This window comes from Erithacus rubecula (assembly GCF_903797595.1).
Source record: "Erithacus rubecula genome assembly, chromosome: 14".
Taxonomy (NCBI): domain Eukaryota; kingdom Metazoa; phylum Chordata; class Aves; order Passeriformes; family Muscicapidae; genus Erithacus; species Erithacus rubecula.
Genome location: NC_136666.1, coordinates 12,010,880 through 12,038,008, shown reverse-complemented (window position 1 = coordinate 12,038,008; position 27,129 = coordinate 12,010,880). Strand labels below are relative to the sequence as shown.

Here is a 27,129-nt window from a genome sequence, read left to right as displayed (position 1 = left end):
AAAAACTCTCCTTTTCTAGAGGAAAGAGTTCCTACTATGGTGTCTCATTTACCATGAACACTGGCAAACAAACAGAATATAATTTTTTACGGTCGATATTTCCAGCAACTGCTGAACTCAACAATTGTCTGCCTTAGGAACCAAGCTGGTGGGCTGGGAGACGGAGAGAATTATGTCTGCTCATGCCAGAGGACACTGCTTGTCTTAAAGGCACAATTTCCCTCAGGCCATCACCTGGACTACCACTTCATTCCCCAAATCTCTCCTGCCTTTCTTCAGTCACTTATTAAATCACTGTTTCTTCAACAGGAAGCCAAATAAATCACTGTTCAGTCTGAATATAGGATTGTTCATATTTAGAGTATTTATTGTGGCAAAACAATTAATAGTTTTCTTTTAAAAGGTTTTTCCATGTGTAGGAACAAATGGATGTGAAGAGGGGAAAACTATCTTGTTTTGGAAAGAGCACTGAATAAGGACACATGCAAAGTTCAAACATCTTTTAAATTGTTTTCTCCCAAAATGTATCATTAGTTTTGTTCAGCTTTTCTAGTTTGTAAACAACTATTTAATCAATGAAAATATATTTAGCCTACCTTTAAAAAGTTGTTTCCAGTATTAATTGATAATAATAGTAAAATCATATGCAAGACAAAAATATTAAGATCTAGCATGCTTGTCCCTTAACAAGTTCTATTCCAAAATTATATTACATATATTAATATCAACTTTGTAAATGTTCATAATCTTAAATCTTTGAGTAGTCAGATAGTGACAAAAATTATTAAGAAACTGGACAACCTTTCTGTATTGTGAATGCCATTCATTTAAAATGTTACTTGCTAGTAAAGTGCTGTTACAAGCAAAATGAAATTGTTACTGTCTATCTAAAGAAGATGACATTTTAGTAATATTCAAATTGTACTTGTTTTTGGCAAGTAGTTAAAAGCTTAGACATGTTTGTTTAACCATCCCAAACTAATTCAGTATAAATAATATTGGTTTCAATAATCCTATGCTAAAAGGCACATACTAATGTTCCAGCAGTTCTTTCAAGTGAGCTTCTGTATGTAGAGTTTTAATTGTGCTTTTTAATAGTTACTGATTCAGTATGACCTTGAAAGTGACATTTGTGCATGTCTAAAATACCTTCTCACACATGAATCTCATACTCTGAAGGTGTAATTTTTTTAAGATCAAGATTATATGTATCTATATAACTATGCTTATTGATCTCTATAGATCTACATAGATATACACATATACATATATTCATACATACACACACAAAAGGGTTTCTTCTGGAACAGCAGCAGAAAGTGCAGTCTATACTTTTTTGAGTTGTCTTCATAATAGAAAGTTCAGGTATGAATTGTCTTGGGATTTGTGAGATCCAAGGGATTATTTGTGACACTGCATGTGTCCCATATTACTCTCTTTCCTTACAGGCTGCTTCAAGCTCACTTCACTTCCAGAAGAGATGATTGGCAAATTATTTTCCATGTGATACTGAATAAGATGACCCACACTATCAAATATATGGTCTTTGGTTCTCACCTAGTAGAAGAAGCAAAAGAATGTGTTTAAGGTTAGATTGTCCTTATAACTGGTTGGACATGAGCCTAACACATTAAAGTCAAAAGGCACTTAAGCCACTGAAGTCACTTGAGCAGGATCATTAGGCTGTAGAGAGCAATTCAGACCTATCCTTTGACCCACCTTAGCTCACATGAAAAGTAGAGGAAAAGTAGAGAGACTGTGTGTCAAACGGGGCTGATTCTGCACAGGGGAATGAAATAACCTTTGTTCTTTCTCCACAGAAGAGATACATATTTTTCCCTAAATCTCACTGAGGATTACTTTTCTGATTTACTGTCTCCTCAGAAATGTCACTCATGACTGCTCTTCTCACCCTGAGCAGAATAAAGTAGAATTGAAGTGACAACAAACGATTTCTGTATCCAGAAATTCATAATTAAGGATAGGGTTATTTTTTTCTAGCACTAATGGTTCAAAGGATGTGTTAAGTGTATACACTAATTATCAGCACCTGGACTTACAGTATTTAAGTTTCTCATTGCTACCTCTATGGTACTTCTGTGCTTATAAGTTTTTGAACTTTCAAACCTACTGCAACCACTGGCTATATTTCAATTAATCTGGATGGAATCAAATCAGTTCCACTTCATGGAATGCACCCATTCATTCTGATTTAAATATCTGAGCAGCACTGAAATTTCATTATATGAAATATTCATACCTTGCCCTCAGGATCCACCAAGAGCAGATGTTTTGCCTGCCCTCCCTGAAGTCCACTGAGGACATACTGACCAGGTGATGTTGTGCTCTCCCGTACCAGAAAATCCCCATCGTTGACTAAGAGGCTCTCTGCTGCTTTCCTGTTCAGTTTGCCATGGTAACAATCTTCATTCTTTAGCTGTTGCTTTATTTGTGGCAGAACACAGAGACCAGCTGTGTTGCTTGTGGCACTCTGCTGAACAGGTTCCGGTAACTCTAAAATTAAATGAAAGGGAATGTACTGAACACTTCACCTAAAACTTCATCCTAAAAGGATGCAAGCCAATATTTTTAATAGCTTTCTAAAAATTCAAACAATTCAGATTGAAGCTGTGATCAGACCAACCTTACAGACTGTAAGAATATGTACACATGGATGATCACGACCCTCCAGTGCATTAGGCAAAATTATCACACCACCTCTTCCCCTACCTTAGATGGGAAAGCCTTTGGTTGCTAAGCAACAGAGATTAGAAACAGGAGTTTTTCTAATGCTGTACTGGTTTGGGGTTATATTTCTTTGTATGAAAAAGTCAAATCTTCCTTGTAAAAACAAGATTTTTGTTGATTTTTTAGATTTTTTTTTTCCTTAAGATCCTGTTTTTCCTTCTTCCTTAAGAAGCTCTGAAGAGATTGTCACAGATCATTGGGAGAGTCATGTTGAGTGGCTCCAGCTATGTGCAGGAATGTAAAACAACATAGCCAATATAGCCAGAAGGGAAGGATTACAGCATGATGCATTTGCTGTTAAAAAACGAACAATTACCAAATGTACTAAAAAAACTGGGTGGTTTGGGACATAGCCAGTCAGACTGCAAATGATTCACAGGCAGAATTCTTCTAAGGAAAATAAGAGGATACCACTTCTTCAATGGAATTGTGCAACCTAAGGCTCCTCAGGATATAGCCAGTTCCTTTTAGAGCATGATGCAGTCCCAAGTTGGAAATGTCTCAATGGTCACAGATTTATTGTGTTTCCTTTATTGTCCAGTCCTTTTTCCACTTTCTTGTGTGGAGCCAACTCTGACAGAGAAAGCACTCAGTGGGAAACCATAAAAGGCAAAGCTAATAAAGTGTATTCAATAATGAGGACAGTCAGTAGCAACTATATAATCATTTACTGGATATCCACCACTTTGAGTCCATAAATCAAGTTTTGACATACTTTTAATTGATACTATAGATCAAACAGTTTGATGTAGAAATTATTGGATGAGATTCAATGGTCACTTATGGAAGAACTGAGAAAAGACAGTCGTAATAATCCCACTTTAATCTTGCATGCTACTGCCTGTGAAGCAAAGGCATCTGAGGTAATTTCCACCCTAGAGGGGTTAAGACCTTAAACATACAGGAGAACCCTCTTCCTTGAGGCAATGTGCAGTCCCAAGCTGGTATCATTCAAAAGACTTAGTTTTTAATGCCTGTGGCACTCTATTCATTGTCAATCAACTACAGAAGATGAAAGGTTACTCTGCTTGTTTACCATAACTACTTTTGCTCTTTAATCCCCTTTCTCTTTAATCTAACAAGGAAGAAGAACAACCAGGATAGATTCCTTCCCCCCACCTTTTCTATATTTCTTATGGGAAACCCAGATCTTTGTCCATGCAGAGAGATGAGAATCCCCCCTCCCTTCAGTGCTTGGACAGGAATGGCACCCAATGGGAACCTACTGGCCTGGCGCAGGGGGCTCCCAGGGATCTGTGCTGCTGCTGCAGGCTGCAGGGACTGGGTGTTGATGTAACAGGGATCATCAAAGAGATCTGCTTTGTAGGCAGGTTTCAATGAGGTTGCCTCTTTCATTGTCTTCTGTGATCTCTCATCACAATTACCTGCAATTAGTATATAAATGCACAGATTTTTTTTTAGCTCAGTTTTCAGTAACTGTAAAAGCTGAAATAGGAATGATGTTCTTCTTTATAGCTCACTAAAGCAATTCAGAAGGAAAAGAAAAATGCAAATAAACTTATTTTTCTATGTCTAGAAAGCACGTGGTCCAAAATTAATTAGAATGAAGTTTTCAGAGATGTTCTGCACTGGTTCAGTTCTACTTCAATCAATGTCAGCAGTGAACCCCCCACAGACTGGAAAGAAATTAATACATATGGCCCTACAGAAACGCAAACCATATATGTTATTTGTTACAAAACCCTTTCCTTCCCCTCTGCACCACAAAAAGAGCTTGTGGGCAGCTGAGCAATTCTCTCGCTATTCTGGTGGAGAAGGGAGAGATGGAGGAGATCGGTACTTTGAGGCTCGGCCTGGAGAGCCAAAGCCACATCTGTCAGGTTAGGAACCAAGCCTAGGAGCAGGCTAACAGAATATCCCCTGCAGGGTATGAAAATAATAGCACTTCAGCTAGCCAAATAGCAGGCATATTTTTGCTCTTCAACAAACGTTTTATTCATAGATCTATTCATTCATTCTTTTATTTGTTCATCCTCTCTTTGTAGAAACCATTTGATTCTCCTTTCCTTGAGTTGGAAATAACACAAGAAACTGAAGTATCCCACATAGACAGTGTAATGGATCACTTCAGAACCGTGCAGGTGGGAATTCAGAAAGGACCTCATTGTGCAGTGAAACAGAGGAGCTGAGGAAATGTGCTCAGGGCATCAGCTGTAGCAAAGGAAGTCCAGAAGGGGATGGAGGCTGATGATCTCTTGGGGTCCCTTAGAGCATGTTCTGCTAAAGGCAAATTGATCCTGGGCACAAAGCTACCTCAGGCAGGGGAAGGGCACAGTCACACTGAGAAGCCAGGGATGCTGGAACCAAGGGGCCAGGCTCTGTTGGAGCAACCCGATGCTGATACTTTGGATCTCATTGAGCATTTGTAGGAGAAGGGATATATTCAGAGATTGGTAAATAATGAAGTATCTTTTCCTTTTCAAATGGTATGAAGAAAGGAAATAAAACAACAAAGAGTTTGAAAGAGAATAAAAAAACACAAAGAGCTACTGTACAGTATCATGAGAAGTAAAATGAGTAAGTCTGCCAGCAGACATGAAGATAGATTAGTGGCCTTTAGAAAAGCTGTAAGGGTTTTTTGTCTGCCCTTCATCTAGGGAACTAAAAATGACCCACTAAGCAGAACACTTTTCACCATTGTATTGAAAGCCAAGGGACAGTTCTTCCAGGCAGCCTGCCCTGGCTAACTCTGCATAAGCATGAGAAGGAAAATAGAGTACATACCCACAGTTTTGTTTTCTTCTGGACAATTTTCATATATATTGATGAAGGTTGGGCTGCCTGTCTGTAGAAAAAATTTAAAATCGGTCACAACGTGTAGTCCCCTAGAAAAACTCAGGTAACTTCAAAACACCCACGCATTAGTTAATAGACATACAGATAATTAAACATATTCTTCATCAAAAAATTCCCATCTCCTCAAGTAATATTTCACACTGATACTCTTCTTTCTTTAGATGTCACATCTGGATTCCAACCTCATATAACTGCCCAGTTATGTATCTAATATTTAGTATATATATGCAGTATAACTCCTGGGTAAAAAAGCTCAGATTTTCTAATAAATGTCCCTCATCATAAAATCAGTTACAGGTATCATGGTTTGAAAGTAAAATGGTTACTAAATTGTCTGAGCAGCACTGAAAGAGAAAAGAAAATCAAAACATAAACCCCATGAAAAAAGCATTTGCATTTACATGCAGGAAAACTCCTTGCAACAACACTGGTGAGCATCAGGTGTAAACTCTGGATGTAGTAAAACATTTTTAGAATTAGATAACTGTTGGGGAGGTGGGGACCTGATATGCAGAGTATGGTTCATGTTAGCAAAAAATGGGTGGAGCAGTAGCACAGAACACACAGCAGCCTGGGAGCAGTTGACAGCAAACACAAGTAACACTTGGGAGCAGCAAGTTTTTAGACAGAACCAACTGGATCCTAGCAGGCATATCTGAGAGTGCTCCCCCTGAGCAAAGTGGTGGTGCCTTCTTTCCTGTGTGGGGAGAGGATGGTGCTCCCAAGTGCTCACCCAGCAGGCTCTGAAATCAGTGCAGCCAGTTTGAACTTGGCTTGTTTTACTCTCTGACTGGTTTTTATTTTTCATTCTCTCAGACAAGAGCCACAGATAGCTTTTCTGACTTAACAGAGCTTCTTGAAACAATCCAAGAGTAATGAATATTGTATACATATTGCCATCAGTCAATGTTGAATGTATAAGTTGTAGAGCATAATGGACAGGATGAAATATTTATTAGATCACAGAATCAGGAGGTCCCAGATTTTGCAGATGTTCTCTCCAATAAGCGATTTAAATTGGTATCTATTTTCTTCTCAGAGCTAATGAGTGAACAAGGGAATATTACTTGGTCTCCTGAAAGTACTCTGAGGACAAATCAGTTAATATTCAGAAAGTGCTTTGGGATTCAATTATGTACTAAGCATCATTAAATCTAGCCTAAAAAAGCCTTTTCCCAGGATAATCAGGACCTGGTTCTGATGTTAATGCCATGCTTTAACACCACAGAAGCATTTTATTATTCATTCCCACAACAGGCAGTGAATATTTATCCCAGCAGATGCATACTTACTGAGCAATACTGCTTTTTGCACTGGACAGGACACTTAGCCCTTTGGTCTGCCTGCCCTTTCACTCGCATGTCTAACACTCCACCGGTGGGAGGCTCCTTCCCTGGAATTTCGTTGTAATATTCATGATCCTCCCTCTCCTGTGAATTCCCAGCTGATCCATTAGCATTTGCTGCCTCGCTGAAAAAAAATACAGGAGGGGAAAAAAATGAATCTTCTGATGTAATCAATTGCTTTCTAGTGCAGGCAAACATCCCCAGTGTCTGCACAGCACACAATACACAGATCTGCCATATGGAGGCTGTAAAGGGCTTTGGGCCGGAACTTTCAGAGCTCTTTATTTTTCCAGTTACTTCTTCCTGAATTAAAAATAGTCATGACAGTTTGGGGTAAAGGGAGGTATGGTCATTTCATTAGCACCAGGCAGCCCAGATAGATTTTGAAGTCAAAGAAAAGGTAAGAGGCAACTACTGAAGCTTTAAGGAGTCCAATGCATTGTTCATTAAGGTATCCATAATGTTGACCATAAAACTAATTCTTGTGGCTTCTTGACTGAGCTCTATAAATATAGAGATTGCTGAGGGATGGCCAGACTTCAAGAGAAAAATTAAAACCTCGGGGCATTTAGTCAGACAAGCCTGCAACTGTTTTAGAAAATAAAATATTGCTACCAAAAAAAAAAAAAAACAACCAAAAAAAAAAAAAAAAAACCACCAAAACACCCAAACCAGAAAAAGTAGCTGTTTTCAGTGGCATTTACCCTGATTTTAATAACCACAATCAATATTCTGGTTCAGCTTGAAGGGAACACTGCATGACCTGAAGAAGAGCACACAATGATTTTCTTGAGCTAAACCAGAATGCTGATGGTTTAAATGTACAGCTGATACACTGCAAAACAACAAGGTGCTTCCTGTACTGTCTCCGGTCCCGAAATAAAAAAACTCATCCCAAATCTTACTTCTCTGATTAACAAGAGTATAATTGGATAAAAGGCCATGAGCAGGAAAGAGATAAAGTTCAAGTAGTTGATTATGTGATATGCAGTGCAAGTATTTGATTATGTGATTCATAGCAGTTTGGAGGGAGTGACTCATTCACACAGCAATATCCGACTCCTCTGCCCAAGGACCGTTCTCCGAGGCTGGCTGTGGGTTATGCTCAAGGAGGAAATCTAATTACCCTCTTCCATTTCTCCCTGCTCCTATGCTACTTGTGACATAACCTAGCAGGGTTTCCTAGGGAAAAAAAAGCTTTTCCTCTGTAAAAGCAGACCAGTTTTAGTAGTGGAATAGCAAGAACCACCATATACATTGAAATAAATATAAACTGGAGTTGCATTTATGTAATAAAACCAGCTCTGCTGTGATGCATTAGGGCCTGTTCCAGTGACACTGCCTGCTCAAGACTCCTGTGCTCAGGGTGCAGGTAACCAATGCCACAGCTTTACTTACTCATGGGAAGTAGCAGGCAATCAAATTTGGTGTTACAGTAAAAAGAAGCCTGAGAAAAATAGGCATGGCTAATCTGTGAGGAGAGTCATAAATTAGAGCAAGAATTGTGTCCCCAGTGAAATGGAAGAAGGGTAATTGAAATGGGGAATTGTGGTCCAGAAACTAATCTAGGCCTGTATTTTGGGCAATGTGCAGAGGACAGGGCTTCACACTTTAAAATGCCAGGTGGTGACTGTGTTTATTCCAGCTCATAAGGCTGATGTAAGTCATGCCAGGCCAAAACTGAGGCTGCTGCCAGGACATGAGCAGAATATCAGAAAGGTGAATTAAAATGGCTTTTTTCCCCCACCACACACTTTCCACAGCTGCAGCAAGCTTAAACTTGGCACAGGTCAGGACTGAGCTCAGTCTCTGTGTGTGTGTGTGTGTCTGCTATTTATAGAGCTGAACTTACTTGGGCAGAGTAATTTGAACATTTGTTCAACTCGCACGACTTAAAATAAGGCTGCTTTATCTAAGGAACAATACAGCTTAATTCTATGTTCTGCACCTGTACAAATGTCACAAAAATCAATGTAGTTCACTGGAATAAGCCAATTTTGATATTTTATACGTTGTGCATAGATGCATCTATTAGAACTATCCTATGTCCAGAAAGCATATTCAAAGCTCTTACTTATGGATCACTCTTTGTAGTGTATTTGTTTTCCTGAAAAGTACTAAAGAGAAGGAAACTGCCAGGAAGTGGCTGAGATTGTGCTGACCTTTCATTAGATGCAGCCAGGCTGGATGGGTTCTTCAGGTACTGTCTGAACCGGAGCTCAAAAGCCTGCCCTATGGTGTTGATCACCTCCTGTGCCATCCCATTGGGACATTCCAGGATGTGGCATGCTGAAAAGAGACACCTTACTTTAATGGAGTAAATGCAGTTTATACCAGAAAGTAGAGAGTCAAGCTATACTGCTTATAGGAGAACAGCGAGGCTCCTACCCATTCATGGAGCCACAGCTAGTACAGCTTTAGTCTGACCTGCAGATTCCCACTTCATTGCACAAAGAACATGGCATTTAAAGCCATAGCCTGCATACTATTACCCCTAAACATATAGCAAAGCCAGAAATTGTACAGAGTATTGAGCTGCTCAGTAACTTCCTCATTTTAAAACTCAAACAATTCCTTGTTATCTACAAATAAAGCAATCATATAAATACATGTAACAATTGGAAACTTGTTTCAATACCTCTCTGATTAACAGGGTCTTTTGCTACATATGCCACGTAGTCTGTTGTATCCTGCAGGAAAGAAGACAACAAATGCCTGAACATTGAAATTATAAACAGCCCTACCACCACAGCACCGCAATTGCACATAGGCAAATACATTTTTAACTTTAAAATACACGCTTCTTTCAGGAACAACAACTTGAGGTACTAGCAAAGTGAGCCAGGGAAAATATCAGTGACACACTGGTGGCTATCAAGACAGTAATTGTCCCATATTCCTCTTCTTCTAAAAAATGCACTAGACCATTTGGCATTCTTTGGGTCTTCAATAAACTGTGTATTCAATTCCAGGTCTGCAGCAGGAGTAGGAACATGACTGGTGCCTCACCAGCAGGGAATGCTGCTCCTTCCACTGCTCCCATGGAGCTCACAGCCTTTCCCATGTAACACATCAGGGCTGGGTGAATGCTGGTCACAGCTTTTGGCTGGGACAGTCCTTACCAGAAGCAGTGGAAGATAAAATTGTGATAGCATACTGCAAAGGACAAGTTTCCAATGTTCCCAATTTGTAGCAGTAAGATTGAGTTTTGAAGGCATCTTAGAGAAAAGTTAAACTTTAAAATTACACAGAATAAAATGGGTATCTGATCTCAATTGCTTCTGCCCAATTTTAGTCTGGCTACAATCAAGTTAAATTACCCTGGATCTCAAAGCTGCTGCTGAGATCAGACAACCCCAGTACAATCAGTTTTCTGTTTCTGATTCTCTTTCTAGCCAGCACTGAAATAATCCTCTTTTTCTAGTCAAACTGAAAAGGAGATAGAAAAATTAACATTTCTAATGATGCTGCAAAAGAAGAGAGTGGCTTGATAATTCAGTGTTATAGTCAAATTGGTAAGGTAATGAATAACATTATTTTAATTATTAAAGATACATTTTGTTATTTTGGATCTTTAAGGTGGGACAGGGAAAATGCAATTCACAGCTTAAAAGCATGGCTCTCTTGAGGGAAGATGTAATCAGCTGGCAGGAAACAAGGCCCCATTTGCAATATGCTCAAGAGCAATCATTTAATAATTCACAATGAATGACACAAGAGGCAGGTCTTAGGGCCAGCAGAACTTGTCCTAGATAATAATTTTTTTTTAAATCTCTAAAGTTAATATCATTAAAACAAAGCAAGCTAAATATTTCTTATGTGTCTAGTGAACTCAATTTCCTTCCTTTTCCTTTCAAGTTTTTCTTAAAGTTCATAAATATTTTAGGATAGATGTTTTAAAATAAATCAGATCTAGGGAATGACTAGAAACTAAAGTAACTGGAGCAGTCAGTACCTGCTATTTTTTATGTCTTTTTCATGTTTATGTAGGTGCCTGGATGATTTTGATTTAAAATAAAGCCAGAAAAGGCTTAATTATCAGGCAGAATAGTCCTTAGACCCTGAATGTGGGACAGGTGGAAAGACAGGTCCTGTGGAAACTGTCTCACATTTTAAATACAAACAGAATTTTGAAAAAAATACCTGATAGAGAGAACAAAATTGCCCCTTATGTGAAGGGCTACTAGATTTCTAGTTACCACTGATGAGCAAGATCTCTATTTTACATTTTCTCCCAGTAAGAAATGTCAGCAGCTGCTCCACCAGCCCCAGTTCCTGCAGCACATCTGTGTCATACACATCTCCTGGTGGCCCTGCCATTAAGCACTGACCAAACCCAGCCCTGTGTAGTCTCTGAAATCTGAAGTCACTGTGCAAGACCAGTGCAGGATAATAATATAAAAAACAATAAAAAAGGTAAACAAGCACCAAGGAAGTACTTATCCAGCCCAGATGGATAGCATTTCCTGCTTACAATCATTGCAGTAAAGAGTTTGGAATAGAATAAAAACAACTCTCCCTTGAAAACATCCATGACTGCATGGCTGTGACACTAAGTAGAACAGCCCTATTTGCAGGAACAGGGTGGCTGTGCCACATCTGTCTCATGGAGCTGTTTGCTTGAGTCAAAATTAATCTAAAAATGTAAAGGTGCCAGTGCTGACAGCTTTTATGACAGGTATTGGATCACAGGGCCCACTGAACTAATCAATTCCTATGTTCACATTCTTATTTTTAGATCCCCAAGTCAGAGGGCTTTTGAATGGGTTGAGGCTCACTAATGGGCAACAGGAAAGTTAACTGCATATACCTATCAGAGATACACTGAGTCACTATCCCACATTTCCTTTTCAATGTCAGTCCTCCAATTTTCTTGCATTACTGGTCATGATCCAGAAGTGCAGTGGACTCTGTTAGTGCTTGTGGAAGGAAGGGATGAAGCAAAGTATTTGCAGATAACAGTTATAACATGAGTTCATTATAATTGCAGAAGTATATTTTATAAATCAATACTTACTGGGTCACCTCCAGAAGCAAATGAGATGGACTGCATGTGATGGTTGGCAATAATCTGAAAAGCATAACAGACTAATTAAACATGCTCTTGGGCCACACAATAGAAGGCATCAGAACATGTCTTCATAGAACAAGCAATTAAATTCATAAAAATCCCATTAATTAATTTATGCATGCATCATTTAGGAAGGAAGGAAATAAAAATAGGACTATTTTTGAGACTACTCATTCATCCAATGTCTAGATCCCTGAGTAATCTTCAGAGGATCTTAAAGGGTCTTCAGAATGAATTCAAGCACCAACTTCTAATTGTACCCAAAGGGAAGGGGAACCTGGTGTCCTAATCCCCTCCTGGAATAGATGTGCAATGGACAGGAGACATCTGCACTACAGACAAACCCCTAAGAGCTCCTTGATGCTCAGCATGGCACCAGATCAGTGCAGCATTCCTTGGAGCCAGTGAGCCAAAATGACCTCCCTGATGTTCCCCTGCTCCAGTTTGGAGCAAAACCTGCTGCTGGCCCAGGGTGAGATCACTCAGGGAGCTGATACCAACAGCTGAGTGAGAAATTAGGTGGGCAGGACAGAGATCCTTATCATATCTGCCAAGAAGGAAGGGAGCACAGCCCAGTTCCAAGCAAACCCAGGCTCTCAGGAACACGCCTCAATGGAGCATAGAGACTTTACACAGTATAATTGATTGTACACATGTATTATCCAGCTGTAGAATAGCTTTGACTGACACTAAAGCCAAGCTCTGACTTAATATCTATATAATTTTTTTCCCTCCTAGGACTTGTCAGAAACTACAGTCGGGACTAGTGCCTTGTTTATTAGGCACTTTACAGGAAAACACATCCTGAGAAACAGTTTGCCAGGTGCTCAAGGATCCCTTCCCATGGAACACACCATCATGAACAAAAAGGACCTGTGCTGTATGTCAATGCCTCCAAAGTGCTTTCATTTTCAAATTCAGAAGCATCATGTAATTCAGCTTCACCAGGCATGCACAGGTCTGCTAAAGGGTGCTGCTTTCCCTTTGAAGGGCACAGCCTTCCATCAGAAGCCACAAAGGAGGAGAAAACTGTAGCATGGAGAAAAGGACAGTGATTACATGTATCCTACCTGCTGCGTGTCAGCATTAATCAAAGTGAGGCTGCTTGTTGAAATGGTCAGCTTTATATTCATGCCAGAAAACTGAAGGTTACTTTTGCCAAGTACAGAAGACAGAAACTTCACTGGGGGCTTTGAACAAAGAAACAAAAGAAAGAGGCTGTCAGCCCAGTCTGTGAGGGGCAGAAACATATCAAAGTCAAGGAGCTTTTATGGTATCTTATTGAGACTTTCAATGGAGCAAGGATAATGGCTTGATCAAACACAAATAGATCTTCTAACAAACATCAGCTCTGAATGCAATACTGGTAGGAATGGGTTTTATGTCAATAATGAGAAAAAAGTTTTAAAGCAAAATCCCAGTGAGCTAAATGTTATAGCTGGCTCAGTAATTCAGAATGTGCAATTTTCTTTCTGAACTCTTCTTTGTTTCCAGAGGATGAAGTGTTTCTGGGTAAAGCAAGAAATTCTCTTATGTGTTCCTTTTGTAGGAGCAAATTCATTCCTCTTGAGCTCCACAGTTACAGAAGGAAACCAATTTCTGCTGGACACAACCCACTAGTAACCACTGATGTCCCTCATTGCATCCCAGTTGCCTAATAAAATCCACTAAACACTGCCATTTTCGTCGTGTTTAATTTTTTGTATATATAAATAAGCAGCAGATAATCTTCCAGTGATTCAGCTCCCTCTTGCAAACCAAAAAACAAAACAAAACAAAACAAAAAACAATTCAAATAATTTAGGAGCCAAAGTCTAAAATTTGTAAAGCACCATGCATTGCAAGGGCTGGTAGAAGCAGGAACTTGAGCAAAGCATTAATCCTGAGAAGAATACAGTAGGGCATAGCCTCAGCCCCAAACCAAGCAGGCTAAACCCCCTGCTACCAGCACTTCCATGTTATCCAGGCTGAGTTCAGATGGATTAATATGTGCTAATTCCAGCATGGACTGAAGCTTGTTAGGGAATCATGTATCCAGCTTATCAAAAGCAGATACTGAAAAATAATTGCTGAGCTAAACCAGGATTTACCTTCCGCTTTTTTACAGCTCCATTTGTACCCGACACAGCTTCACACAGCCGGCTTATTGCTTCCCTGCAAGGAAAAAATACAGCACAAACTGTTGGATCATTTCACATGCACCATCTGTAACAGAGCCAGCAACTCTGCAATTCATTGTTATCGGCCCACTTATAAACTCTTAAATCTTTTGGAAGGTCTTTCACAGTTGTTTTTCTTTCTTCTTTCCTCCCACTGTTAAAAAGAAAACAAAAAACCAACCAAAGGAACTATTTAACAAAATACAGTGATTCAGCAGTCTGGTTTGCATTGATTCTTTTTCTTCATCAAACACATCAGTTTCACCTTAAGAAAATGTGTTTAATTAAAAAAACCTCAAGACAAACAACCTGATACCTTCAAAGCCTTTTTCTCAGAAAGGCTGATAGGGTCTATTGCTTGGCAGGAGGGGCTCCTCCCTGCACAATCCTATTTAGCACAGCAGGTGCATGCTGTGTGAGCCCAGCTGGGTGTTCTGATTGACTTTCTGGGGTTTGGGATTTCTTTTCCAAAAACAAACCCACCCCAACCCCCCAAAAAAAACAAAACACCACCCTGTCACCAAAAACCAACCCAAAAAGCCAGAACCAAACCCAAAACACACAATAACCCAAACAACAGTGTGGAGGGTTGGGGATGTATAACCAGCTTCTCCAGTTCCTTTTCAGAGCTATCAGTCCAATCTTCCCATCTCTGGTAGGAATTTCCCAAACTGGACCTTCTCTCAAGGCATCTATTCTCCTCTGCAGTTCAGGTAGCAGAAGAATAAGGCATAAAGCACACACAGGCTCATTTCTAGGTCAAAGATAAATCATACACACAGGAAAACAGAGTGCTGTGCTGTGCCTGTTTTCCATGCTTAAAGAAGGCAAATTCTGGCCTTTGCTCAGGCAAGTGACTGGTTTGGACACAGAGCGCAGCACTGATAGCTCTGGTCAAGGTGAGCACAGCAGCTGGGAAGAAACCTTTCTGCTGGCACTTACAGGCTTTTCCTCACTGATTGCTACTGCTTTGAAGTCAACAGGAAAACGGTGCCTTACTGGGCTGGGATGTGCTCAGCAAGTGTCCATAACCTTGCCTGGGCATCCCAGCTGGAGCCGCAGCCCCGGCGTCTTCTCAGGCTTAGGAGCCCATAGTGGGTATTCCAAGCCTCAGCCTTTCTCTTGTGGCTGAATTCAGGCTTATCTTCCAAGACTGGGATTTTGTTTGGTTCTAAAGAGGAAGGGAATTTATTTATTTGTTTGTTTTACTGAATTACCATCCAAAGAGCTAATTAGGAAACAAGCTGGTTGGGAAAGTTTGTCTGTTCCCAGATCCCGGTGTGTCTGAGAGAGGAAAACACCACTGGCCTTCACCTCCTGAGAAATTTCTAGTTAGTCAGGGCTGAAAAGTATCAGAAGAGCAAACAATGGCAAGAGGCTCCAGCCAGGTAAGTCCCATGCAGCAGAGATGACAGATGAGGAGTGTGGTCCCCCCAGCACCTGCAGATCAGGAGTAAAGGCAGCCCAGCACTGGTGAACCCAGCTCAGTGCCCCATGGGCTGCCCCAGCAGTGAGCTGTGTGCTTGAAGCAGTGAAGAGCAGTGATCTACACTGAGGCTTCCTGCCAGGGAACACCCTGAGAAATTCAGCCTGGATGCTGACAAATGAATGGACACCTCACCCACAGCAAAACACAATTAATATTTTCTGGGGGAAAACAGCAGGGAAGAAAAGGGGCCTCATTGTGGGTTACACAAGATGGGTCAGAAACCCAGCCTTTTAAACACTGTCCCTTCTTAGCATTTAAAAGCAAAGTATTTCCCCCTACACAACAACAAATATGTTTTTTAAGCAAATTCCTGATACCCTTCTTGGTTAGTACCTGTTTTATTTAGCTGTTACCAGGAGGAAGGCCAAACATAAAGAAAAAAAAAAAGGAAAGAGGAAGGCATCCTGCAGGATGATCTTGCAGATTCCAATAATCAGCTTGGAAAATGAGAACTCATCTTCTCATTCAATATTAAAGGAAATTAAAATCAGAGCCAAGACATTAAGGCTACTTGGAGCCTTCAAGTCTAGCCTTACCTAGAAAGAAAACCAGATACAGAACAAATTGGAAAAACAGGGAAGTTGTCTCTTTTGGTGACAAATGAGCTCTTGCACATGTCAGGCAGCCCCTGCTGCCACAACCAAACACTTCCTACATGCAGTCATTTCCACAAACTAGAAACTGCACCATACACTAGGAAGAAAAGAAACTCTGGGTGCACCCATGATAAACTGAAATGAGTGACCCATTTTTGGTATCCATAAGCCTTTAAACCAGCTGGGGTTTTTTTCAGGCCCAATCAGAAGTACAATCCACAGGTTTTTTTTCTGAGTCTGCAGCCCTGGAGTGAAACCTGTGGCAGACACAGCCCCTGCTGCTCCCAGAGAGTGCCTGAGAGTGCCTGCAGGCAGCAACACTGAGCCACTTTGTTTATTGTTCCCCCAAAATGAGAATAAAAGACGAAAGATGGGCTGATGTAAGCAAGCAAGCATGCTGCTGAGGATTTGCTTTTAAGCATCTAGGGCCCTGCCTACACCATGTAACAGAAAGGGATTATGTGGCTCAACAAAGTTGAAATTAATCTTCCAAACAAAGTCAGCCTTCTTCCAGCAGCCCTCCCTGGCTGCACATTTCAGACACCCTTCACCCCTCACTGCTTGACCATTTCCAAGTTTGCAAGTTAAAGCTTCAATCCAAGATACAGAATCCCTTTTCCCAGAAATGTCCAAATTTGATGACTAATAACCAGCTTGACTTAACAGAAGTGGGAAATGTATAAGAGGAAAAGAGCTGAAGGGCTGGACAAGAGAAGCAGAAGACGCCTCTTTGTTTAGTGAAATGCCACCAAAGTAAAAAAATGTTTTACCCCAATTCAAATAACAGGCATGGTTAAAATGAGATAATTTGCAGCAGTTCCTTAGTTGGTGCATTGTGCATGTGTCTATGAACTTACTCCCCTGAGAGAACAATAGGGGAATAATCAATGTTATCTTTGCTCCAGTCAGCTTGTCATCGATCGAACTTTAAAATCTGCATGTGTGAGCTCAGCACTTCAGCATTTGGTTTGCAAACAGTTTAAGTTTTGAATTTCTCATGCACAAAAGAGCCCGTTAAGGTCAGCAGTGGCATTTTTTTTAGGTGATGGAAATATTTCCATTGTTAAGTTTTGACACAGTTCAGCTTAACAAAACCTTACTATCTGGCCCAAATTTAAGTTGGCAAGCCCTTGTCACACAGTAATTCATATTCATTATTTTCCAAACAAACCATCCAAAGCTCTGTTCTGTCAGCACAGCAGCACACACACCTCTTGCAAACAGGAGATAACCTTGCCCTCTGGCTGAGCTGTGAAGAACAGAGTGGCCTGGCTGGGTGTATTACATGGCTCTTCCTGGTCTGTAGAGGACTTGCATAGGGAAGAACATTGGTATCTTGGGCACGTCTTCATACACACATGCAGAAACTGGGTGTGTGTGTGCTTATACCAATTGTAAATGTCAACAACTGCTGGTTTTGAATATAAAACAAAGGGGACAGCTTTCGAGTGAGGTCTACAGGCATTGGAAGACTCATGTTTTTCAGTTCCTTTCAACTGGTAAATCTGGGAGCCAGCAGGTATAAATGTAACATTAATCCCTTCCCATTGCTTTCCTTTCTCTATGACTTTTTGGATACAAACTTGAGGAAGCCAAACAGCATCTGAAAATCTCCCTCCAGCAGGAAGGAAGAGCTGGGCAGGTGCAGGAAGCCTCAACCACCCTCCTGGCATTCTCAGCATGAACAGTGCCAGAAAAGCAGCTGAGAGGACAAGGGAACATGTCTAAGGCCAGTCAAGACAACCTGCACCCACCCACCTCTCCAAAAAGCTGTTGGGTGGCTGCTGGGGCAGCCTGGCAGAGCACGAGTCCTGACTGCTGGACCATGAGCACATCACAGCACCATGCAGCACTCAGCTGGATAATCAGGTGATTCTTTTGAAAACTCAAACACTCCTGCACTGCCAGACTTACAAAAATAAATGTAAATAATAAAACTGTGCTTTTCTATTTCTGACAGGACATTTCAGCCACCCCACAGGCATGGGGGTACTAACAATCTACACCCAGAAACTGGCAGCAATCAATCTGCAACAGAAGTTACAAAGTTCTCAAAATCCCACAAAACATTTCATGTATTAACCACATCCCCAGTTGTATCTGAGAATGAAATATTAATCTTTTTCTGATTTGCAGCCTAAAAATGTAGGCTTGCAGTACAGATGGAAACAGCTGTATTTCAACATGTTTTCCTTGTGACTCCACTTCCAGCTGAGCTGAGTCTTGGTGCAGATGGGGTCAAGAGATGTCACACATCTGATAAAGATTCCTTAGATGAGCTTGCTGGATTGAGGGACTGATGGCACTTTGTGCAGCATGGCAGAGAGCTGTGGGGATGCTGGATCTCCCCAGTGCCTGGCAGGGTGTGCAGGCAGCACTGAGCCCGTGCACAGTGCCTGGGGTGTCTGCCCTGTGCTGCCACTGCAGGGAGAGGCTCTGAGCAACAACTGCCAGAGAAATTACATCTGTGCCTGAAACAATTCATTTCCCAATGCAAATAGCCTATTGTAATGATCAAATAATTCAAATCATCACTTAGGAAAAAAAACAAAACAAAACACGCAAAGTCCTATTCAAAATTGTCTCAGAGCTTGGCAAGCATCTTCAGCTTTATATAAAAATTAGCACTTGGGCTTTTCATTCTTGGTCTGAATTTCAGTTTTGTACCACCTACCTGGTGACTTGTGTTCGTGTGCCAAAGTCCAGGGATCTCATTGACTGCAGCACTTCAATACAGCCCATGTACTATGGAAAACAGACAGAGAAAAGGGAGGACTGTTAATATCTGCTACACAAGTAAGAGGAGGATCACAGGAGGAAGCAAATGTGATTACTGTCCACTAAGTTTATGCAGAACCACAGTCTAAATGGAAAATCAAATCAGCCATCCTAAAGCTGCTTCCTAAATAGATCTTCTTTTACTAAAAGTGTAGAGAAGAGCAATAAAGATACCAATGGCTTAAACACCCTAGCACCAAAAAAAAAGGCAAAGTACTCTGGGGACACAAAATCCAATTATTCCTTTTTTTTTCCATTTCTGCTTACTCTCACTTATTAGCCTGTGACACAGAGCTGGGAGGAATGCATGAGGAAATATGGAGAGAATAGAGTCCTCAGAGCAGAGGCTCTGAAAGCCCCTGGAGACCAATGCACTCAGAGCTCCCATGCAGAAGAGCTGAGGTCCCTTCAGAGAGCAGGAGGCATTACAGGCCATGAGGAAAACCACTGGCTCCACACTGCTACATGTCTGATGACAAATAACCTCTGCAGAGGATGAAGGATGTGAAGTTGCAATTCCAGCTCATAGCAACAGCTCTTAAGAGCCTACACTACAAACTGACCTGCTTTACATTAAAGGCTGACTGCCACATTTCTGTTGTTGGGACAGAGCTGGGGGTTTTTGTACACTCATTTGGGATTTCTGTAAGACTAATTCTAAGAAATATCAAGGATGTGATGGCATATCCCTAACCACATCTTACTAATCCTTCAGCATTTCTACAGATGTCCATCTCGCTGTTGTTGAAGCAGTCTGATCTCTTAATTTCAACAGGTCTGGGTCTCTCATTTTTCCTCTTGGGACCATCCTGCAGTGCTCACACAGTGCCCAAGGGCTGCAGTCACAGCCTGCCTGTGCAGGCCTCTCCTGCAGGAATTCAAACCCTCTGGGACACAGAGACAACTTGGAAAACCAAGGCAGGGACATGCATACTGTCCCCTTGTCTGAATGGATGGAGGAAGCACTCCATGGCAGAGAAAGGTACCATATTTAGCTCCTCTGCCTCACTTTGCCTGTAAATCAATTTTTCTGCTGGGCAACTCAGAGGGTTTGGTTTGGGTATCTATTTCAGCTTTGGAGACTTTCAGAAATGAGTGTGTGAAAAAGAGAATGTTATATGTGCAGTCAGGGATTCCACAACAATTGTATTATCCCTATTTTGCTTTCTTTCCAGATAGCAATGTAACCCTTGGGAGAACTCCAGAATTAGGTCAGAGACCTGGAAGGACATCAATAAGAATCTGAAAGGTTGGCAGAACTGCTTCCCTAATGAACATTTAATGACTTTGAGAGCTATCTGCCTTGTTAAAGATATTCCTGCTTAACAGGAACAAAGCAAATGTGGAAAATATGTCTAGAGCCTCAGCATGTAGCACAGCAACGACCTCTGATCCTACAGTGTAAGGTCAAGCATCCTGTGAGCTGGTTGGCTGCTCCTCTATCCTTGAAAAAAGAAAAATTTAGAGGGGTAGGTGAGTCATATGCTGACAAGTGAGTCCCCATTGCATCCTGAACAGATGCGTGGGAAGCTACTCTAAGCAAAGATGAAAAATCAATATTAGGTTTTTGCATAAGTGACCCTGAGTGAAGCTGAACTTATCAATGATTCACAAAAGACCTTTTTTTTTCCCTTTTAAAAGCCTGAGTAGGGAAGTGCATTAACATGGCACCTCACTGCAACTCTCATTTATTTTAGCTGTTGTTGGTTATCTGAACTGGCACAGTTAGTAATGGCTGAACCTTCACATTGCAGTATGAGGGTACAGAGAACCAGCAGAGCCTTGGACAGGGGGACAGTGTGGGGCTGGGGCAGAGCAAGTCAGGGTCACAGAGCCTGGGAGAAGCCCATGGAGCACACAAAAGGACAATGGAATACCACAAGCCTATTCAAGGAAACAAAAGATGCTCTGCAAGGAAGAGAAAAAAATTAACAATAAACAAAAATATTAACCCCTCCATAGCAAAATATGAGAAACAGCACAACCAGTGCATGACAGAAGGGGGAAGGCAGGGGAGAAGGACAATGTTTGTCTCAGAGACCTCTGCACCCAAATTCCAGTTCAGGTGGTGCCCCTACTTTCCCTCCTGTACACCCCAAACAGCACCTCCCAGGAAAACCTGATGTGTTCTCTGGCATGCAGGGTCAGGGCCAGCTCCATCCTTCCTGCTGCAGGGAAGGTTAAACTAAAGCATGAGCAGGGCAGCAATCCCAGGTGCCTGGGAGGGGAAGCCACAGCAGCCCACAGCTCTTGCTCCTGCACAAGCTGTTCACCAGGTGCTTCTGTGAAAACCAGGTCACAGGGGGTGTCCAAGCAGGGCCACTCATCTTCTGAAGCCCACAGAGAGGGGCAAAGCCCAGTTCATTGAGCTGCTGGGCAAGCTGAGGGAAGATGGACACAGCCCAAGGGTGGGCAACCAGCCTGGGGCAACAAGCACAGATGTAACTGCATAATTCAGCTACTGATAGAAAAATAAAACAACACTGAAACAAGCCAAGTGCTAAAGACCTGACATTGCTAATGAAAGTGGATGCTGAACCCACTGTTCTGTCAGCAGCAGGATGGACAGCTCTGGCCAAAACAAGCAGCAACTCTTAGGAAGGAAAGGAAAAGGCAGGAAAGACTAATTGGCCTCTACTGGAAGGGGAATGGTTCCACTAATAGCAGCATGTGCAGAGATATCCCATGTGCCTGCAAAGGGCTGTGGAGAGCACTGGCACCAGGAACTGCTTTGTCCCTTGTTTGGGTTCAGAGGGTTGCATTTCCCCACACCACCAGGATGGCAGGGAGATGGTGGAAGAAAACAGCAGTTACTGAAATTGCACACACCTTTTCACATCTATTTACATGAGATGACACAGTGACTGCAAACAGGATGAGGGACTGTGTGGGAGGAGATGTGAAGGCACCAGGCAGGGCCCATGTGAATAAGCAGCACATGGCAGGACAATGCAGAGTGCCAGGCTCAGGAACCTGTTGTGAGGTTTCTCTGCTTTCACCCTACAGGAAGGTAAAGTGTTGTCTTCCCTCCATGGACAACACCAGGAACCAGCCAGGGATGTGGGGAAGGAGCAAAGCCTGATTACTGTAGTGTTGTTAGGGAAGTTTTCTCAGCCCTTCCTTAGATGCTGCCTGTGGTAGCCTGGGGTGAGAAAGTCAGTGTGTGCACTGGAAAGCAAGGACCAGCAGAGCTCCCCTGGCAGCACACAGACTCCACTGTGCCAGTGAGCTCAGTGCTCATCCTGCCTCACACAGCAGGATTTACTGGGCTGGGGTAAGTGCTCTGTAACACTGTTAGCAGCCCCAGGCAGGCAGCTAAGGAAGAACTTTGGCCCAGGATTGTGCCCTGCAGGACATTCAATTGGCTCATTGCTCAGCCTGAACCACACTGGTTTCCTCCAGCAAACACCAACCCCATCCAGACCCAGGATCAAAGCCAGCAGGACCTCTCCCATCCCCAGCACAGGAAGCAGAGGCCAAGGCAGCTCACAGCAGCGTGCACAGCACTGCAGGCGTGGGTGGTACCCCCGGGGCACCTGTGAGACAGCACAAAATCCAGGCACAACCAGCTGGAAAACAGACTCGATACCTTCGAGGATGAAAAGAGCCCATTAGCGATCATTAAGCACAAAGCCACCCCCTCCCAGTGCTGTCAGTGCTAGCCTAGCTCTCCTCATGTGCTTGCCCTGCTCTCATCCTCCCCCTGCAGCAGCGGTGCAGACAGACAGACAGACAGACAGACCCTTGGTCTGTCCCGCTGCTCATGCCCACGCAGCACAGCCTCTTCCCTAAGGGCAGCAAACCAGGGTTTTTTGTGAAGAATAGCTTTTGATAAATGAACATTTTTCTGGGAGAGCCTGATCCTTTCATTCACAGGTTTTTAGTTTTTAAATATATCCTCAAAACAAAACAAAACAAAACAAAACAAAAAAGAAAAAAGAAAGAAAAAAGAAAAATTAAAAAAAAAAAAAAGAAAACAAAACAAACTAAAAAGCCCTTACATACAGACATACAGAAATATTTTCCTTTTCTTTTTAGTTTTGTTTTCTGAAAAAACACTTTCTACAGCACTGCAGTCAGGCCAGGTCTCTAACAGAGCTGTTCCAAATCCATCGTGTCCCCGTTCTCCGGCTGTGATGGAGCAAATGGCCTGAAAACATCGAACACGCGGGTTCCTGTGCGAATCCATTCCGGGCAGCGCGTGTGTCCCGCAGGCGCTCCCGTGGGACGAGGGAACAGCCCAAAGCCCAGAGCCCAGAGCCCAGAGCTCAGCCCCAGCCTCAGCCCGGCAGAGGCAGCTCCGCTGTGATTCAGGCTGCGGCTCCGGAGCCGTGAATCAGCCGAGCCCATCTCATCTCATCCCATCTCATCCCATCTCATCCCATCTCCTCTCGCCGCTGCCCAGCCCGGCCCTGCCGACGCTGTGGTTGTTTATCCAGAGCGGCGCTCCGGGTGCTGCGCGCCAGGGCAGCGGTGCACTCCAATACCACAGTATTCCCTGCCCTGCACGTGGGAAAGGTGCTGGTGGTGACCGAGGAGCAGGAAAGGGCCGCTCTGGACCCCCCTCCCCGCAGAGCAGGGAGCAGCTGCTCCACGCTGACCTGTCACACCCTGCGGACAGCAGCAGGCACTGGAGCCCACGTGTGCTTCCAGGGTGCAGTTCATGGAATTCTACCATGCCAGAAATGGTCAGGCTCCTTTTAATATAGAGACATGTAACTGATTTTAGATGTATATGATGGTATGCATCTATATGCATTCACTAGCAAACCACTAGCAAGCCACAACCTGTACAGAGGTAAAAGCCCTTTAAGACAAAGAATGCTGCAAACAACCTTTACCATATTATTTTAAAGTATAATAGTATTGTAATGAAATATCTGGCAATAGTATTTCCTTGTCATATTTTAGTTAAATAGCCCATTTTGAAAACCAATCACCTTTCCAAGACTCATGCTTTGACTTAAGCTCAGGTACAGAGCCTTACTCCATGTTAGGTCCAGCAAAAATCAACCTTGCTGTTCTCAGCAAAACCTCTGATGCAGGACAGTGCTGAGAGACAGATCTTATTCTCCCTGTGCCACATCCCTGGCCCTCCCCAACAAACAAGAGTGAGGATGAAAAGCGCATCTTGGAATATTCCTCAGGCTCATCCCAGCCATAACAAACACCAGCAGGAAAGATAAGTGCCATAGGCACCATTTGGAGACAAAATCAGCTCCAGGTGGGCAGCATTGTGGGAAGGTTTGTAACAGGTAGAATGTGAACAAGGACATGGTAAATATCCCCTTTGTAAAGCCTGCAGCAATCTGTGCACTAAGCATGTTTTGAAACACAACAGTGAGAGAACCAGAGCTGTCCAGGCTCCTCTTCAAATATTAATATTTGGGCTTTTTGTTATTTGCACAAGCATTTGGGGGGACCAGGTGCTGTTATGGGTCTCAGCTTCCTCACCAGGCTCGGGTGACACGGGGCTGTGTCACAGGTGCCCTGTCACCACCAGTCACAGCCACAGCTGCCTCCCCAGGGGACACAACGAGCCCAGCATTGCCTCTTTTTAAAATTTCTGCCTCACTCCAGTCTGCAGGGGACAGCTCCTGCCCTATGGCATTTCTTTAATTCTCCACATTACTGCCTTTCTAAAATAACTGTAGATCTTCTCCATGTAATTGCTGAATCCTCCTCAGACTCTGATTAAGCTGTAAGGCCAAAGATCTCTGGCAGCAGCAGACTCAATAACATAGACCTGACCTGTCTCCTTAAAGGGTTTCTAGGGAGATCCCAACAATTTCATACCCCACAGGGCACAAGAAGTTACAAGGGGAGAGTGAGTGCCTCCAAACAGAAAGCAAGGGCCAGGGTGAGAGGGTAAGGATTGGAAGCAGCTGCAGATGCCCAGCCCTTGGTCTCTTGGCCCCGCTTTGCCTACAGGTGAGACCATCCCTCTGCACCATAGTCCTGCCATACTGCAGCCATGGCACTTCCCAGCCCATCTGAGGCTTCATCACCACCTCCTGAAGAGGGCTGCAGGTCTCTGGGGAAATGAGTACCTTGCTCATCCTCTCATCTTGCACATCCTCTGATGTTGAAACACCCAAACCCTCATGCTACTTATTCACCAATTTGATTGTTATTATTGAAAGGGCTAGTTGAAAAAAAAAAACCCAGCAATTTGTCCAGGACATGTCAGCAATGTTCTTGCAGTTCTCCTTGGGCTGGTTCCTGCAGGCCCACAGCCATGGGAGCAATATAACCAGGAAGATGAAGGGAAAAAAACATCTCTCTGTTGCATTGTGAGGCTCCTGCCACCGAACCTCCTTCTGAGATATTGCCCACGAAAGGAAGACCAGCAGAAAACCATACTGGAAATACAACCTGGGCAGTGCCTGCCCCACAGCCTCCCTGACAAATACGTCAGCAGAGCAGGCCAGAATGCACCTAATGCCTGGAGTTGCTCTGTGAGGGATGGGAGGACCTTTCCTGGGCCCATTTGAGTTGCAGTTCAGAGAATCTACAGATAGTCCTTTGGAACGATGTTGTGTTACCTCTGGAAGCAGCTGAAGTGCTTTCAGTTCCCTCAGTTCAATGCCACAGCCCTTCATACACCAGAGGATGGGAAATACAGTGGTTGGAGCCTAGAGGTGGGAAAATGGAGGTCACCCAGCTGAGCTGTTGGCTCTGTCAGAGAATGAGCCCAGCACAAGTACTCACCCGCACACTGTAGGTGGCTCCTGGCTGCTGGCTGTAGGTGCTGTCACTGCCCTGTGCCAGGGCCCTGTCCTGCCTGCCCTCCTCCGCTCCCCGCACTGCGCACTCCCCCGCCGGCCTCGGCGCCAGCACCAGCTTGTCCAGGTCGGGCTGGGGGTACGAGGCTGACAGGCAGCTGATCTCGGGCGAGGTCGGGCTGCTGGGGATGGTGACACACTCGCTGAGTTTGATCCGTGGCACCTCTTTGGTTCCCAGGCAGAAGCTTTTCAGCCCCGGCAGACTGGAGGGGTTGGCGAGTTTGATGTTGGCCATCCGGGGGATCAGCGTGCACAGCGTGGTGCAGGCGTCCTGCGGCCCCAGGGAGACATCTTCTGTCAGTAAATTGGGTGTTGAAGAATGGGAAGAGGAGGAAGAACCTTTGATATTTAAAGACGTATTTTGTGTACCTTCATCTAGGGAGGTGATGGAATCATTCCTGAATCGGCTGTACTTAGCCCTGTGCAGCATTCCTGGATGTCTGAATAACCCTACATACAGGACGTGTCCACCGAGGCTCTGCTGGCTGCGTTCTCTCATAGCCTTGGCAGGTCTGTAACTGGATATTCTTGCATAAATTGGCTCTTGTAGATAAATTATATGGAAATCAAACAAGTCAAACAATTTTCAGAACGAAAACCTATTGGATATTTTTGCTGACTCCCTCTTGAATGGTTTATTTTCCTCAATGAACAAGGCTTAAAACTGCATGGACATCTGGCATTTTGTAAGCAGAAATAAAAGCAGCATACAGGAAAGCACATCGATGGTAGAGCAGCTTAAGCTAAAGAGCCACTATCCAAACCTGCCTTCATTCCTGCCTTAAGCCAGGCACTAAATCCCACCTAGCTCTGAAGACTCACAGCTGTGGCATCAATGATTGCGGAGTCCTGGCTGCAGCGAAAGCTGAAGCATATTCCACACAAAGCAGAGCAAGACAGCTACAAGCCCGAAGGTATTTTCAGAGCGGCATGAACCCCGTAAGGTGCCCGGCTCTCTGCACTTCCACCGCCGCTGCCCCAGAGGCGAAGAGCATCCCTGCGCCGCAGCTCCTGCCCCGCCGCCAGGCACAAACCAGGATTCTTCGAAAAACACTGAGCAGCGTCGTTCTGGCTAATTCCTGCTGGAAAGTCCTTCAGCACCATACTAATCCGAAACAGCCGAATATTCCCGCGGCTCCGGGGCCGTTTCCCGCAGCGCCGCGGGGCAGCAGCTCCGCAGCGCCCGGGCCGCCGCCGCCGCCGCCGCCGCCGGTTTTATGAATGAAGTTTTTGTGAATGGGCTCGGCGCGTGCGGGCGGACAGCGCCGTGAATGGCGCTCGGCGCGCGGCCGCGGCCCGGCGGCCCCCGGGGGGCATCGCAGCCAATCGCCGCCCGCCGC

The 27,129-nt window shown here is 43.6% G+C and overlaps 1 protein-coding gene across 3 annotated transcripts; it reads right to left on the bottom strand.

Annotated features, from left to right (window-relative positions):
* Nucleotides 1-341: 341 nt before the first annotated feature.
* Nucleotides 342-27,090, bottom strand: SHC4 (SHC adaptor protein 4). Of its 3 annotated transcripts, XM_079317556.1 has the most exons (13): nt 26,159-26,297; nt 25,716-26,060; nt 18,901-18,971; nt 14,073-14,136; nt 13,053-13,172; nt 11,929-11,982; nt 9,550-9,601; nt 9,074-9,200; nt 6,858-7,035; nt 5,494-5,554; nt 3,975-4,133; nt 2,261-2,514; nt 342-1,557 (listed from the first exon to the last, which is right to left on the bottom strand). In XM_079317556.1, exons 1-13 carry the CDS (start codon nt 26,162-26,164, stop codon nt 1,402-1,404), a joined length of 1,647 nt encoding a protein of 548 aa, XP_079173682.1. In that variant the 5' UTR covers nt 26,165-26,297; the 3' UTR covers nt 342-1,401. The 3 variants fall into 3 exon arrangements, with proteins under 3 accessions (XP_079173682.1, XP_079173680.1, XP_079173681.1); XM_079317554.1 differs by having other exon boundaries at nt 25,716-27,090; XM_079317555.1 differs by lacking the exon at nt 3,975-4,133 and having other exon boundaries at nt 25,716-26,990.
* Nucleotides 27,091-27,129: the final 39 nt, after the last annotated feature.

Bases quoted from the DNA above. Each gene is read 5' to 3' on its own strand.
- SHC4 (XM_079317554.1), bottom strand. From the start codon at position 26,288: ATGAGAGAACGCAGCCAGCAGAGCCTCGGTGGACACGTCCTGTATGTA. The intron at 5,555-6,857 runs GTAAGTATGCAT...TTTTTTCTACAG, and splicing joins GCAAAAAGCAGTATTGCTCA to ACAGGCAGCCCAACCTTCAT. The intron at 1,558-2,260 runs GTATGAATATTT...TTCTTCTACTAG, and splicing joins TGGTGGATCCTGAGGGCAAG to GTGAGAACCAAAGACCATAT.